This window comes from Pseudophryne corroboree, chromosome 3, assembly GCF_028390025.1.
Source record: "Pseudophryne corroboree isolate aPseCor3 chromosome 3, aPseCor3.hap2, whole genome shotgun sequence".
Classification (NCBI taxonomy): Eukaryota; Metazoa; Chordata; class Amphibia; order Anura; family Myobatrachidae; genus Pseudophryne; species Pseudophryne corroboree.
In genome coordinates, this window is record NC_086446.1 from 494,655,496 (window position 1) to 494,671,246 (window position 15,751).

The 15,751-nt window shown below is 46.4% G+C and overlaps 1 protein-coding gene across 7 annotated transcripts in view; it reads left to right on the forward strand.

The window, feature by feature from the left end:
* DNAH9 (dynein axonemal heavy chain 9) overlaps positions 1–15,751 on the forward strand; it is a 1,014,643-nt gene that overhangs the window by 975,041 nt on the left and 23,851 nt on the right. For all 7 annotated transcript variants that reach the window (XM_063960955.1, XM_063960958.1, XM_063960957.1 and 4 more), the window contains one exon: positions 458–628. In XM_063960955.1, coding sequence (XP_063817025.1) covers positions 458–628 — 171 coding nt within the window. The remainder of the gene's footprint in view (positions 1–457; positions 629–15,751) is intronic.

The window sequence follows — 15,751 nt, forward strand, 5'->3', positions numbered from 1 at the left end:
CTCAACTTCATAAACATCAGCACTGCGTCCACATCTGAATCAGGGACACTGTTATTGGATAAATACCAGTAGAGAGAGTACTACTAGAGAGGCAGAAGTACTAGAAGAGAGACTGTGTGACTAGGTAATGGGTTGATGAGTTTATCCATTAGACAGAGGGTTTGAGTAAGCACTACCTATTATGTTGGAGGCTGATATTACGTTAGTAAGGAATTGTCAAAGCTCCCGTTAGAGGTGGTTTGGTTATATTGGACATGTGTCATTTTCCTTCCATTGTATCTTGAAATTCTGCAAGAGATGGCTTGAAACAAGCAATTCTTGCACTATGTAATATTTTATATACATTACATTAGTCATGAAAAAAACAATTACAATGTTTGATGTTCCATATAAAATTGTATTCCTGACTTTCACAGTACATACGCTGTACATACTACTGTTTTACTTCTTGTTTCAGTATATTGATGATGTCCTACCAGCGGAATCTCCCTACCTGTATGGCCTTCACCCCAACGCAGAGATTGGCTTCTTGACTCAGACCTCAGAAAAACTATTCCGCACTGTGTTAGAGATGCAGCCCCGTGACAGTAGTATGGGTGAAGGTGGAGGGGTCACTCGGGAGGAGAAGGTATAGACACTATTGGCATGTCCAGTACCCTTGTTTGTGCATTTACAAGTGGGCATGCTGCAATTTAGCTGACCATCATTTAATCTCCTCCGGGAAAGTCCTGGAGGGGGAAACCATCTCCAATGGGCAGGGGTGTAGCAAGGGTGGCTCTGGCAGAGCGCGAGCTCCTGGCACCAAAAAAAGAGGCTGTGCTGCCGCCCACCACTGCCCCTGCCCACTGTACTGGCAGCCGCAGAGCAGGAGGAGAAGAAGCAGAGGGTCCACACTGACTCGGAGACAAGGTAGGGAACAGGGCAGGCCAGAGGTGACAGCAGGAGACACTGACAGCCGCCACATGGCGGAACTCATTTGGTGCATTATTTTCATTCAGACATAGGGGTTTATCAGGTCTTGGGGGGTCACATTTGGGGCTTTATTTTTTATTCAGAAATTGGGGGTCAGTCAGGGCATATGTAGCTTTTTTAATTGTATTTGAATTAAACAAGTAAATAGTTAAATACAGCTATTTCCATATCGGCTCAACCATAGTGTAATGTGTATAAGGGTCTCTACTGTGTGGCATAATGTGTATAAGGTGTTCTACTGTGTGGCACAATGTGTATAATGGGTACTACTGTGTGGTGTAATGTCAATAACGGACACTACTGTGTAATGTGAACTGGTACTATTCTGTGGCCATACACCTTCCCAATGAAGCCATTATTTATTTATTATTACCAGTTATTTATATAGTGCACACATAGCCTGGACCCAAGCATGGAGAGATTAGATCTTGCCCTCTATTTAGTTTATTTAATCTATTAAGTTATTTATATATCTATGGGTTTCCCCGCGGGTTAAGCCCCACAGGGTGCCTTTGGTCACAGACTTTTCTACACAGATTTGAAGCTAAGAGGGAATGTCCACCTCTGGGTATTAACTAGTGATGTGCACCGGAAATTTTTCGGGTTTTGTGTTTTGGTTTTGGATTCGGTTCCGCGGCCGTATTTTGGATTCGGACGCGTTTTGGCAAAACCTCCCTGAAATTTTTTTGTCTGATTCGGGTGTGTTTTGGATTCGGTTTTCTTTTTACAAAACACCCTCAAAAACAGCTTAAATCATAGAATTTGGGGGTCATTTTGATCCCATAGTATTATTAACCTCAATAACCATAATTTCCACTCATTTCCAGTCTATTCTGAACACCTCACACCTCACAATATTATTTTTAGTCCTAAAATTTGCACCGAGCTCACTGGATGACTAAGCTAAGCGACCCAAGTGGCCGACACAAACACCTGGCCCATCTAGGAGTGGCACTGCAGTGTCAGACAGGATGGCACTTCAAAAAAATAGTCCCCAAACAGCACATGATGCAAAGAAAAAAAGAGGCGCAATGAGGTAGCTGTGTGACTAAGCTAAGCGACCCAAGTGGCCGACACAAACACCTGGCCCATCTAGGAGTGGCACTGCAGTGTCAGACAGGATGGCACTTAAAAAAAATAGTCCCAAAACAGCACATGATGCAAAGAAATAAAGAGGCGCAATGAGGTAGCTGTGTGACTAAGCTAAGCGACCCAAGTGGCCGACACAAACACCTAGCCCATCTAGGAGTGGCACTGCAGTGTCAGGCAGGATGGCACTTCAAAAAAATAGTCCCCAAACAGCACATGATGCAAAGAAAAAAAGAGGCGTACCAAGGTCGCTGTGTGACTAAGCTAAGCGACACAAGTGGCCGACACAAACACGTGGCCCATCTAGGAGTGGCACTGCAGTGTCAGACAGGATGGCACTTCAAAAAAATAGTCCCCAAACAGCACATGATGCAAAGAAAAAAAGAGGCGCACCAAAGTCGCTGTGTGACTAAGCTAAGCGACACAAGTGGCCGACACAAACACCTGGCCTATCTAGGAGTGGCACTGCAGTTTTCTAGCGAGAGGATGAGTGCTTCCATCCTCATGTGAAGCTGAACCACTAGCCATGAACATAGGCCAGGGCCTCAGCCGTTCCTTGCCACTCCGTGTCGTAAATGGCATATTGGCAAGTTTACGCTTCTCCTCAGACGCTTTTAATTTTGATTTTTGGGTCATTTTACTGAACTTTTGTTTTTTGGATTCTACATGCTCTCTACTATGACATTGGGCATCGGCCTTGGCAGACGACGTTGATGGCATTTCATTGTCTCGGCCATGACTAGTGGCAGCAGCTTCAGCACGAGGTGGAAGTGGATCTTGATCTTTCCCTATTTTACCCTCCACATTTTTGTTCTCCATTTTTTAATGTGTGGAATTATATGCCAGTATCAATAGCAATGGCCTACTACTATATATACTGCGCACAACTGAAATGCACCACAGGTATGGATGGATAGTATACTTGACGTCACAGAGGTAGGTAGAGCAGTGGCCTTCCGTACCGTACTGCTATATATACTGGTGGTCACTGTCAGCAAACTGCAAAACTAAAATGCACCACAGGTATAGAATCTAGATGGATAGTATACTTGACGACACAGAGGTAGGTAGAGCAGTGGCCTTCCGTACCGTACTGCTATATATACTGGTGGTCACTGTCAGCAAACTGCAAAACTAAAATGCACCACAGGTATAGATACTAGATGGATAGTATACTTGATGACACAGAGGTAGGTAGAGCAGTGGCCTTCCGTACCGTACTGCTATATATACTGGTGGTCACTGGTCAGCAAAACTCTGCACTGTACTCCTCCTATATAATACAGCTGCTCCCCAGTCCCCACAATTAAGCAGTGTGAGCACAGATATATGCAGCACACTGAGCACAGATATGGAGTGTTTTTCAGGCAGACAACGTATACTGGTGGTCACTGGTCAGCAAAACTCTGCATTGTACTCCTCCTATATAATACAGCTGCTCCCCAGTCCCCACAATTAAGCAGTGTGAGCACAGATATATGCAGCACACTGAGCACAGATATGGAGTGTTTTTCAGGCAGACAATGTATACTGGTGGTCACTGGTCAGCAAAACTGCACTGTACTCCTCCTATATAATAGAGCTGCTCCCCAGTCCCCACAATTAAGCAGTGTGAGCACAGATATATGCAGCACACTGAGCACAGATATGGAGTGTTTTTCAGGCAGACAACGTATACTGGTGGTCACTGGTCAGCAAAACTCTGCACTGTACTCCTCCTATATAATACAGCTGCTCCCCAGTCCCCACAATTAAGCAATAAGCAGTAGCACAAATATTATTAATAAACGGAGAGGACGCCAGCCACGTCCTCGCCCTAACATTTCCAATGCACGAGTGAAAATGGCGGCGACGCGCGGCTGCTTATATAGAATCCGAATCTCGCGAGAATCCGACAGCGGGATGATGACGTTCGGGCGCGCTCGGATTAACTGAGCCATACGGGAGAATCCGAGTATGCCTCGGACCCGTGTAAAATGGGTGAAGTTCGGGGGGGTTCGGTTTCCGAGGAACCGAACCCGCTCATCACTAGTATTAACGCATTGGGTAATCCACACTTACTGATTAAGGTGGCACAGGTAATTGGCCATGGATTAGATTCTCTTTTCAGGTGTCTACCTTTTCACTTTCAACCTTTTGACCCTGTCGATCATATGAGATCGACCTAGTGACTGTCAGCCTAATGATCCACACCCTAACAATAGGCACATGGAGGGATTAAAGTATGTTCGTGCAGCAGGACATGGGGAGCCATTATTTAGCATATTACTCCCATTATAGGCTGATATATTCCCTATTTCCGTAAGCTCACTATATAAATATTATTACATAATGTTTGCATATGTGGTATTGCAGCTTCCCACTGATATACATCATTCTGTTTTCTTTGACACAGTCCCTGTCAGACTTCTGAACATTGCACTGTACAATAGAGATACAATGGTGTACGCAGAGGTGGATCCAGGGGTTCAGGCGCCACTGGCAAAGTAAGGGACTGGCGCCCCCCATATTTGAAATAGGGAAGGTGCATGTGCAAAAAAGGGACACAATCTTGTGGGAAAGGGGCATGACCATACAATAGTTCCCCCAATTCAAATTACGCTACACAGTAGTAACCCTTATACACATCATGCCCACACAGTAGCAGTTCACTTTACACATTATGCCCACACAGTAATTCTTATAACACTGAGGAGACATCAGCAGTGCCTGGCCTGGCTGAGGAGGCAATGTCACCCAAGACCAGGTAGTATAATCAAATAGCAGTGCAAAGAAGTGCAGTGCAGCGCACTACCCAGTGGTGCAAGTAGAAAAAAATCCTTAGTGGTACTGTGTGCACGCACCTTCGGCGCACCCACACCAAAAAATGGGTGCATGGCCAATGAAAATTGGGGTGTGATACTCATATGACCCCAATAGTGCAGTGTCAGATACACATATGCCCCCAATAGTATCAGATACACATATGCGCCCACAGTGCCAGATATGCCCCCATGGTGTTAGATATGCCCCCACAGTGCCAGATACACATATGCCCCCACAGTGTCAGATACACATTTGCCCCCACAGTGCCAGATATGCCCCCATATTACCAGATATGTCCCCACATTGCCAGATACACATGCCCCCACAGTGCTAGATATGCCCTCATAGTGCCAGATATGCCCCCACGGTGCCAGATAAGCCCCCACAGTCATATAGTCATAGTCCCCATCCCCCTCCCAGTAAATAGCCATAGCCCCTACCTCCCAAAGCAATAGCCGTAGCCCCCCAGCACATAGCCGTAGTCTCCACCTCTTCCAATACAGTCATATAGTAGTCCCCACCCACCTCCCATCACATAACCATAGTTCCCTGCCAGCATAGATAGCCATAGTCCTCCTCCCTGCACATAGCCCCTCACCTCCCCAAGCACATAGCCACAGTCCCCATCCACCGCCCAGCCCATAGCTGTAATCCGCCCCTAGCACATAGTTGTAGTAGTCTCCCCCACTCCCAGCACATACATAGCCTCCCAACACAGCACATAGCCCCACCCCACAACATGCCAGCAGATAGCCGTAGTGTCTTGCAGTACCTGCTGTGCTGAGCTGCCTGGGATGGAGGGTCGCTCAGCAGGCGGGAGCTGGCGCTGGTGTCCGGCACCGCACCAAACTACGAGAAGAAACTGAAAATAAACGACAGCTCCCGGCAGCCCTTGCCCCCGGGAGCTCCCGACAGCCAGGTTTGCTGGGAGTTGTAGTTTTTCAGTTTCTTCCCTGTAGTGCATTGCGGTGCCGGACACCAGCGCAAGCTCCTGCCTGCTGAGCGATCCTCCACCCTCCATCCCAGGCAATGAACAGGCATCTCCGCACAGCAGGTATTGCCAGGCACTACGGCTTAAGTGATTCCACCCATTGGCCGAGGGCGGCGCCCCCCTGCTCGGCTGGTGCCCCTGGCGAGTGCCATCCTGGCCAATGGGTAGATACGCCCCTGGGTGTACATGTATAAACCAATTGCATATATAAACTGTGTAAGGACATTGATAGTAGGTTGATGACCAAATACCCTTTAATCCCTCTGACCTCGCAGTTTATCCTGGTGTTGAAAGTTCCTTACCATTTAACGTTACAGATGCTACATACGTTACATAAAAGGTGCTGATCATGTCAATCTTAAAAATCCAGCCCTCTTTTCTATTGGAGTCACAAGAACTACACATTTCCCAATCACCATGCTGCATTTGTATTGCATTTTACTGGATTCATTTGACAGTAGTTTTATAACTGCCCTGTTGCTTACCTACTTATTGAAATTATAGCAATTAAATGTAATAGGGATAAAATTATTTTATAGTGAATCGTAGATGCAAATCTTCTTATGTGTGAATAAATCGATTTTAATTATGAAACTAATTGTGCAGAACTATGATGAAATCTCATGTTATTGTTTTACTATTACTCCGTTTCTGTGGATATTTCAGTTCTCACTGACTTATTGCCATTATATATTTTATATAAGACATCTAAACCCGTGATGTGACTCAGAGAAGACTAATGATGCGCCCTTGTCTTCCAGCATATGCAGATGTAGGGTCCCTGGTTAGTGCAAAGGTGACATGTGCCATACAGAGGAAAGCCTACTATGTCACTGACTGGGGATAGCTGATCTCTCACAATAGAGGAGCACATTTGCTAATCCACATATCTGTCATAGCTCTAATGTACCCATAATCAGAAATTTCCAAGCTGACACACGCAGTACTAAAAATCCACGTCTCAGTGTGTGAGCACTCATCCCCCAGAATCCTTCACTGCTGAACTGTAGACTTGTCAAGTTTACATCACATCTTTCCAGCCTTGAGCAGCATGACACTTGTCACACATGCAGGAGCAGTCATTAGCATGGCTACACAGTGCACTAATTAGTGTACTATGCTGAAGCATTCATGTCAGCCTCCCTGCTGTCACTGGATGGAAAGATGGAGGATTCTGTATTGCCAATGCACCCCATCCTGCAATATTACACCAAGTTACTGGGACTCTTGCACTTAGAGGAAAGGGAGTTCTTATGTTAACAGATACTTATAATACACAACTAAAATTAATAGTCAGCCTTCAGTTGGACAGTAAATGCGTTAATGTACCCTCTGCTGATAAGTATTGAACATTTTATATGGTCACAGTACTACCAGTGACTCCTCGCAGCCCTTTCATGATGGCATTAATTAAAGAAAGCAAACATCATGTAGATAAATAATGCAACTTATTATGCTTATCGTTTTACTGTAAAAACAAAAAGCTGACATTTCAGCCAGTAGAAGTATTTCCCTGCTGCATGAGCTGTCATGTTATGGTTGTTACAGCGCATTGGAGGACTACTGTTTATTTTTTTGAGGCACATCAAGTTTTGGTGAGACTAATTTATGTGTAAATTAGAATATAATGAGTATGCATTTTGCGTTTATAAATGACAAGTATTGTTTAACGAACAAATTAGCTGAAAAATTATTAAGACTTTTTAGCTATAGAAAAGATTGACTTGTTTCTGACACACTGAGGATTTTGTCAAACTGAAAAAGGTTGTGCACACACCTCCCCCGTCACACACACTGGTGTGGTTCATATGGTCGACCACTTAGGTCAACAGTACCTAGGTCGACCATTGCCTAGGTCGACTAAGTCAACACCCAAAATAGGCCGACATGAACAAAGTTGACATAACAAGAGGTAGACATGAGGTTTTGAAAAATTTTTAGTGTCATTTTCTTCGAAGAATGACCAGGAACCCAAATTAGTGCACCCTGTCCTCTCACATGGCTCGTGCTGCGGGCAAGGTGCCTCGCTGCGCTTGGCACAGGTTACGTTCCCAATTCTAGTCCACGTGGATCAGAAAGTATGAAAAAGTTTAAAAAATGAAAAAATTTGTGAAAAACTCATGTCGACCTTTTGTCAGTCGACCTAGAACATGTCGACCTAGTGACCATGTCAACCTAGAAACCCTGTCGACCTAATGTTTGTCCACCAGTAGTGGTCGACCTAATGACTGTTGATCTAGAGACCGGATATACACACACACACACACACACGCACACTATTGAGAAGGACTGGTGACAAGACTTGAAGGCGGGAAAGGAGGTTTCCATATGATGATTGTAATCATCTCAAACTCATTCTGATCCACAGTAATACAAGTCCACTCTTGTCTATAAAGCTTTGCTGACAATCAGTGACATAGCTACGTGCACAACTGATCAGCAGATCTGAAAGATTTACTGCCTAGTTTCACCATTTACCTGTTTTTGTGTTTTTGACCAATGACCCAGATATCACTCTCTGTTTGAGACTGAAATAACCAGTTTTCCCTATCAAACACTGACACCAGTTTTCCAGAAACTTCAGACATCATCCAAATGCATTATTTAGGTCAGAGGTTGGACAATTTGTATCGCTATAGTGTGGACATGTCCAATTATTAGTTCTTTAATCAGGACGCTGTATGAGTCATGAGTCAGGACATTTAATCAGTTCTACAACCTCAGCCCTTACTGACTGATAGCTGCCAGGATGTGTGACCCTTGGCTGCATTGTGCTAAATATTATTTATCTAATGTCCCAGGGGATACTGGGATGACATTAGTACCATGGGGGTATAGATCGGGTCCAATGGAGCCTGGCACTTTAAGAAATCATTAGTGTGTGCTGGCTCCTCCCCTCTATGCCCCTCCACCAGACTCCGTTTAGAAAAATATGCCCAAGGAGCCGGGTGCATTCCTCTGGAGCTCCAGAGAGTTTTCTTAAAAACTTTTATTTAGTTTGTTATTTTCAGGCAGCACTAGCTGGCAACCAATCTGCCTGTGTCGTGGGACTTGGGGGGGCGCGAACCAACCTCCTATAGGGTTAATGGTTCGTATCCCCGCTGACAGGACACTTAATTCCTGAGGCGCTGTTTTACATACCCCCAGGGTGTGCGCACACGCCGGCAGCATGCCGCCACCCCTGACAGATGCTGAAATAGACACGGTGCAGTGAGTGATAACACCGGGGTCCTGGTTAGCGGGTCCCCAGTGACAAGGGGCGGCATTAGGGTGCGGCGGTTACCTGGCTGCGAGCTGCGGTGCCCGCTGCGGATCCCAGACTGGCGCTGAGGTAAAGGGGGTTATTAAACTCCCTTTTTGCATTAAATTCATGTTTACAGTCAGTATAAACTGTGAGGGAAGCGCGCGCCATTGAAGTGGCAGGGCTTCCCAGAGAGCGGGACCAGAGGCTGAAAGGTGCCATTTCCTGCTGCTGCTGACTGCCAGGCTGCAAGCTAAAGCTGCTCCTCCACAGACCCTGCTGAATCACCATTTGTACTGGTACCAGGGGGCTTTATAGAGAGGGGGGAGCATATAAGCTGTTGTAACATAGCTGCCTTACAAAAAAAAATAATAATTAAAAAAAAAAAAAATATATATATATATATATATATAAATATATATATATATATATATATATATATATATATACATACATACATACATACATCCAGCGGAGCACTGCTTTACCTGAGGTATTGTGTGCTGGTCCCACTCCTCGCTGTGTCACTCCATACGGGCTGTCTGGGGTTGTTGTGCTGTTTGCTATTTCACTCTCTGTGTTGTCACTGCACTGTGTTTACTCATCTAACTCTGTGTCTTTCTGCTATAAGAATGTCTGGGAAAAAAGACTGTGTCCGCCTCATGTAACACTAAGTTTACACCTTCTCCGGGGGAGGTCTCTCCTATGTACCCAGTGTTCTCTACCCTCACAGGGTAGTAGTATGCAGGAACCTGAGTGGTTAGAATCATTCAAGAGCATGATTACTAATATTAATACAGAGTTAGCTACTGCCAGACAGGAAAGGCAGACCCTTAAACAATCTGTAGATGATTTTTTTGTTAAGTCTGCTGACCACAGACAGGCTCCTCTGCCCCCTCTGTTGGTCTCTCATAAACGCACGCTTCCACAGATGCTCCAGTCTGACTCTTGATACTGAAATACCAGAGCTGGATGAAGGAGAGGTAGACGTGGAAGATGACAATTCTCTGTCCCGGGTGTTGAGACCCTGATTTATTCTATTAAAGAAGTCCTCACCATACCGGATAAGGAGACAGAACCAGAGGAGGAATTGTTTTTTAATGTGAAACCAAAATCCTCTGCCACATTTCCTATCTCAGAGGAATTAAACTCCCTCTCTAAAGAAGCGTGGGTTAATCCTGACAAGAAATTCCAAACTTCTAAACGGTTACTAAATTCCTTTCCTTTTCAACCTGAGGATAGGAATGTATGGGAAAATCCCCCGTCCATGGATACTTCAGTATCCAGGCTGTCACGCAAAATTGTGCTGCCTGTACCTGGGGCTCTCTCAAAGACCCAGCTGACCGCAAAATTTAAACTACTCTCAAATCAATTTATACAGCGGTGGGCGAGCTCAAAGGCCCACTATAGCTTGTGGCTGGATTTCAAGGGCCATGGTAAAATCGTCTAATAATATAATAAGGGGGTTTGACTCCCTACCTCAGGATGAGATCATTACACTACTGCATCATATCCAAGATGCTGCAAATTTCATGAGTGAGGCCATAAAAGAATTACAGTATGTCTCATCAATGGCCATGCCACAGCTATGGCGGTCTCGGCTCGCAGGGCTCTGTGGCTGCGTCAATCGGATGCTGATTTCAATTCGGATGCTGATTTCAAGAAAGGGGTGGAGAATCTTCCCTTTACAGGAGAAGCCTTGCTTGGGGAAGAACTGAACAAGTGGATTTCTCAGACAACGGCGGGTAAGTCCACATATCGTCCATCTGCTGCACCTTCTGCTAGACGTCCCTATCCTGGGCCCTCTCTGCAGTCCTTTCGTGTGACCAGATTCAGAAGCAGAGCCAGAGGTGCCTCAAATGCTGCTAGAGGAAATTGAGATAAGGCCCGTAAACCAGCGGCTGCTGGATCCAGGCCTCTGGATCCTCATCTACTAAGCCCTCTGCGTGACGGTTGGTCCCAGCAGCGAGGCGACTTTCAGGTAGGTGTTCACCTTCAACACTTCGCTCATGTGTGGGCAAAGTCCTGCCAGGATCCTTGGGTGAGGGACCTCATATCCCAAGGGTATCGGCTGGAATTTCAAGTACTGCCTCCTCCCAGATACTTCAAGGCAGCCTTACCAGCTTCACCTGTAGCAAGAGTTACCTTGCAAGACGCCATTCTCACCTGGAATCGTCACAGATAATTCAGTTCCTGGGGATGATACCGGACACAGTGGCCCAGAGAGAAGTAATGGTGGACTCGGTCAACACTTTTAAGAATGGTCTAGATACATTCCTAATGGATAATGATATACAGGGCTATGGTGCATAGATTAGATCACACGCTATAGTTATAAAAAGAATAATACACACAATGGCCGACTAGCAAAAGTTAAAATTAGTCCTGGAATTAATATAGCGTTGGAGACTCAAATAGGTTGAACTCGAAGGACAATTGTCTTTTTTCATCCTCAGAAACTATGTTACTATGTATTCCTCCCCATGGACATAGCCTTGACAATCCAGGCTATGGTCCACTCGGTACTCAGATCTCGCAAGGTGTCGATTCATCTTTGCATCCGTCTACTGGGCAAGATGGTGGCCTCCTACGAAGCGATCCAGTACAGCAGATTCCATGCCTGCCCGTTGCAGCTGGATCTTCTGGATAAGTGGGCAGGGTCTCTCCTGCAGATGCTCCAGTATATAATCCTGTCACCAAAGGCACGTAACTCCCTGTTATGGTGGCTCCATATCTCTCACCTTGTAGAGGGTTGGAGCTTCAGTACCCAATCTTGGGTCCTGCTGACAACGAATGCCAGCCTCCGGGGTTGGGGGGCTGTGACCCAGGGAGCTCAGTTTCAGGGAAGGTGGTCGATTCTCAAATCTTCACTACCAATCAACATCCTGGAACTCAGGGCAATTTACAATGCTCTCCTACAGGCCTCCTATCTTCTCAGAAATCAGGCCATACAAGTGCAGTCGGTACATAAACCGACAGGGAGGAACAAGAAATAGGGCCGCGGTGCGAGAGGTATCAAGAAAACTCCTCTGGGCGGAAGCCAACGTAAGGGCCATCTCAGCCATATTCATTCCAGGAGTGGACAACTGGGAAGCAGACTTCCTCAGCAGGCACGACCTTCATCCGGGGGAATCGAGCCTTCACCCTCAGGTGTTTCAACAGCTGGTTCACTGGTGGGGCTGACCGCAGATAGACCTGATGGCTTCTCGTCTCAACAAGAAGCTCCGTTGTTACTGTTCCAGAACGAGGGATCAGCAGGTGGAAGCTGTGGACGCTTTGATGGCACCGTGGATTTACCAGTTTGTGTATCTGTTTCCTCCAATACCTCTCATTCCAAGAGTTCTGAAAAGACTCAAAAGGGAAAGTGTTCAGGCAATTCTCATTGCCCCGGATTGGCATCGATGGGCCTGGTATGCAGACCTCCTGACCTTGTCTCTGGAGGAGCCCTGGCCTCTGCCGCTTCTTAAGGACCTTCTTCAACAAGGACCATTAGTCTATTCAGACTTACTGCAGCTATGTTTGATGGCTTGGAGGTTGAGAGGGAGATTCTAACAAGAAAAAGTCTTCTCTCCAAGGTTATTTCCACTATGATCCAGGCCCGTAAGGTGGTCACGTCAAAACATTACCACCGTATCTGGAAGAAATCTATTTCTTGGTGTGAGGGCAGAAGATATTCTCCTTTGGAGTTTCAACTTGGCCGTTTCTGCTGCGGGGTACACTGGGCTCCACAAGTCTGGACAATGGGGAGTAGAGTAGGATCTTGATCCGAGGCACCAACAGGCTCAAAGCTTTGACTGTTCCCAGAATGCACAGTGCCGCCTCCTCTATAACCCCGCCTCCCTGCACAGGAGCTCAGTTTGTCAGTTGGTGCTGCAGTAAGCAGGCACTTAACAGAGGGGCTGCTCCAAGCAGCCCTGAGAAAAGCTTTTTATGAGGTAAAAAGTGAAGACTTCAAGGGCAGCAGCAGGGGTAAATGTCTTCTGACATTCTCTGCTGCAGCTCCAGCTCTCCCCAGCGGCACTGTACACTCCCGAGCCCTGGTTGCCGGGTACCTACAGCGGAGGCTCCGGTTTACTTCACGTTAGGCACACACGGCTGGGGCTCTCCAGGAACGCGTGGCCGCGCTTCAGGAGGTGGTAAGTGGGTCCCGCTCGCGGGACCCGGTCTTTATCGCGATCCGGCGCGGTCAGTGGGAGGCGGGCCTCGCGCGTTGGCGGTGGACACTGCGGATACAGGCAATCCCACTAGATCACCATGGCATGGGCGCAGGTCAGGTTTTCTCTTAAAACCGATTTTAATATCGCAGCCCCAGGGCGCCATTTCCAGCAAGTGTTCCCGCCCTGGAGCTGCATCTCTGTCTTTCCTCACTCCCTGTCAGTGTCTGCGGCACCATTACTCCTCAGCTCACTGTTCCTGGGACTGCTTGGGCAAATCCTCCTATGTAAAGCCGCCTGGTTGTCAGCGCTGTGCCTTTACATGACACTTAAGTATTCTACCTGCCTTTTTAGTCAGTGTTAGTAAGAAAGAGTGCATTTAGTCAGGGGTTTATAGTACAATTACCCTGTGATATACATCCAGTTTCTTACTGTGTAGTGTTATATCTATTGGCTATATAGCTGTGTAAGCTAGTCCAGTGCAGTATTATTGTCTGTAATAATCTCTGCATTGTACAAACTGTGACTATTTGTGTGTGCATTGATAGCTGAGTGGTGTCCATCTCGTGTCTTTCACTCAACTTGCTATCCCTATATTCTATAACCTGAGGGGGCTTGGTGCGTCAGGTGTTATTTAATATAGGATTTTCACAAAGATCTACTGTATTACGTATTTTTCTCTGTGATTTAGTCACCATATCTCTCCTTTATCTCTGCTGGTGCTGACTACACTGCGCAGGGGTTTGGGTTTAGGGATATAGTGCTGCTAATAATTGTACTGTGTTACCTCATACTGCAAGTTATATGATGTCTGCTTGTGAGGGTAACGGTTCTGGGGCGGAACACACTGCTGGTGTTGCTGAAGCCACAGGCACATATGGGGAGAATATAGCAGCTGTGGGCTCTGGTTTTGGGGGCTCCTTGCCCCCCAGTGGGACTGTGGCAACGGAGGCACATACTGACCCTCCGTGGGCCGCTTTTTCCACGCTTCTGCATACGCTAGTTCATAAACTAACACCCCCTATGGGACCCCCAATGCCGGTACAACCGTATGTGGTCCCTGCAGCTAACCCGCCGTGGGCGGACCATTTATCTGCTCAATTAAAGAAGTTGAACCAGTTCCTGACTACTAAAAAGTCTGACCAACGCTCGCCTAAGTCCAAGAGGTCCTCTAAGCGAGCGCTCTTCTCCTCACAATCCACTGCTGTCACTGACACCTCGTCTGATGAAGACAGCACATACACTGACCTCACAGGTTCTAACTCAGATACGGCTGATGGGGAGGGTGGTTCACATGTGGATATTCCTGATCTTTTGGAGGCTATTAAGTTAATTCTGCAGATTACAGATGATCCCGAACCATCCGTTCCTCCTAATAAACCAGATAGGTTCAAGCGTCAGAAGGTGATTAAACAAGTTTTACCTCACTCTGACCACCTAGTGGTTATACGTCAGGAACCCTGGCAATGCCCGGGTACGAAGTTTGTGCCTCAAAAGAAGATGCTGGCTCACTATCCCCTCGCGCCAGAGCTGTCTAAGAATTGGGAAACGCCTCCTCCAGTAGACTCACATGTGGCTAGGATGGTGGTTTCCTCAGCTCTACCTGTCACTACCATCACGTCTCTAAAAGAGCCTACGGATAAATGTGTCGAGGGTTGTCTAAAAGCGATTTACACCCTCACAGGTGCTGCACAAAGGCCCAATATTACAGCTACATGGGCGGCAGAGGCTATTAAAGCATGGGCCTTGGAGTTAGAGCATGGGTGGGCAATTATTTCAGCTGTGGGGCCGCTTAACACTTCTAGTGAATAGTCGAGGGCCACACAAAATATCTTATAAATCGGGTCTGAACTGCACATGCACCGCAATGTGTAGGCGCGTCGGTCCGCAGCAACGGGATGGTACGAACAAATCGATCGCACGGGCGATCGCAAGGTGATTGAGAGGAAGAGGACGTTTGTGGGTGGCAATTGACCATTTTAGAGGAGTGTCCGGAAAAACGCAGGAGGGACCTGGCGTTTGGAGGGAGGGTTTCTGACATCCGCTCCGGTCTCGATCATTGCACTGGAAGAGTAAGTCCTGGGCTGTGCAGAGACTGCACAAACTTTTGTTTGTGCAGCTCTCTGCAGATGCGATCACACCCCTGCACAGTGAATACCCCCTCCCACTGTAGGTGGCGTCTACCTGATCGCAGCAGTGCAAAAATCGCCTGCTAGCGATCAGGTCTGAATTAGGCCCATAGTTATGTATATATAAACAATAAAAACAAAAAACATAGTGTGTGTGTGTATATGTGTATATATATATATATATATATATATATAACACTATAAAAACATACACCACAATATACATTAAATACGTAGTTTTTTACGGACAAAATACAAAATGTCTAAAAAAAGTAATCCAGTAATAAAAAAAATTAATAAAAAAAACAGTGCTCAAAACAAACAGCATCCTGTGTAATGCTGGTATTCACAGCTCCTGTCTCTCCCTGGG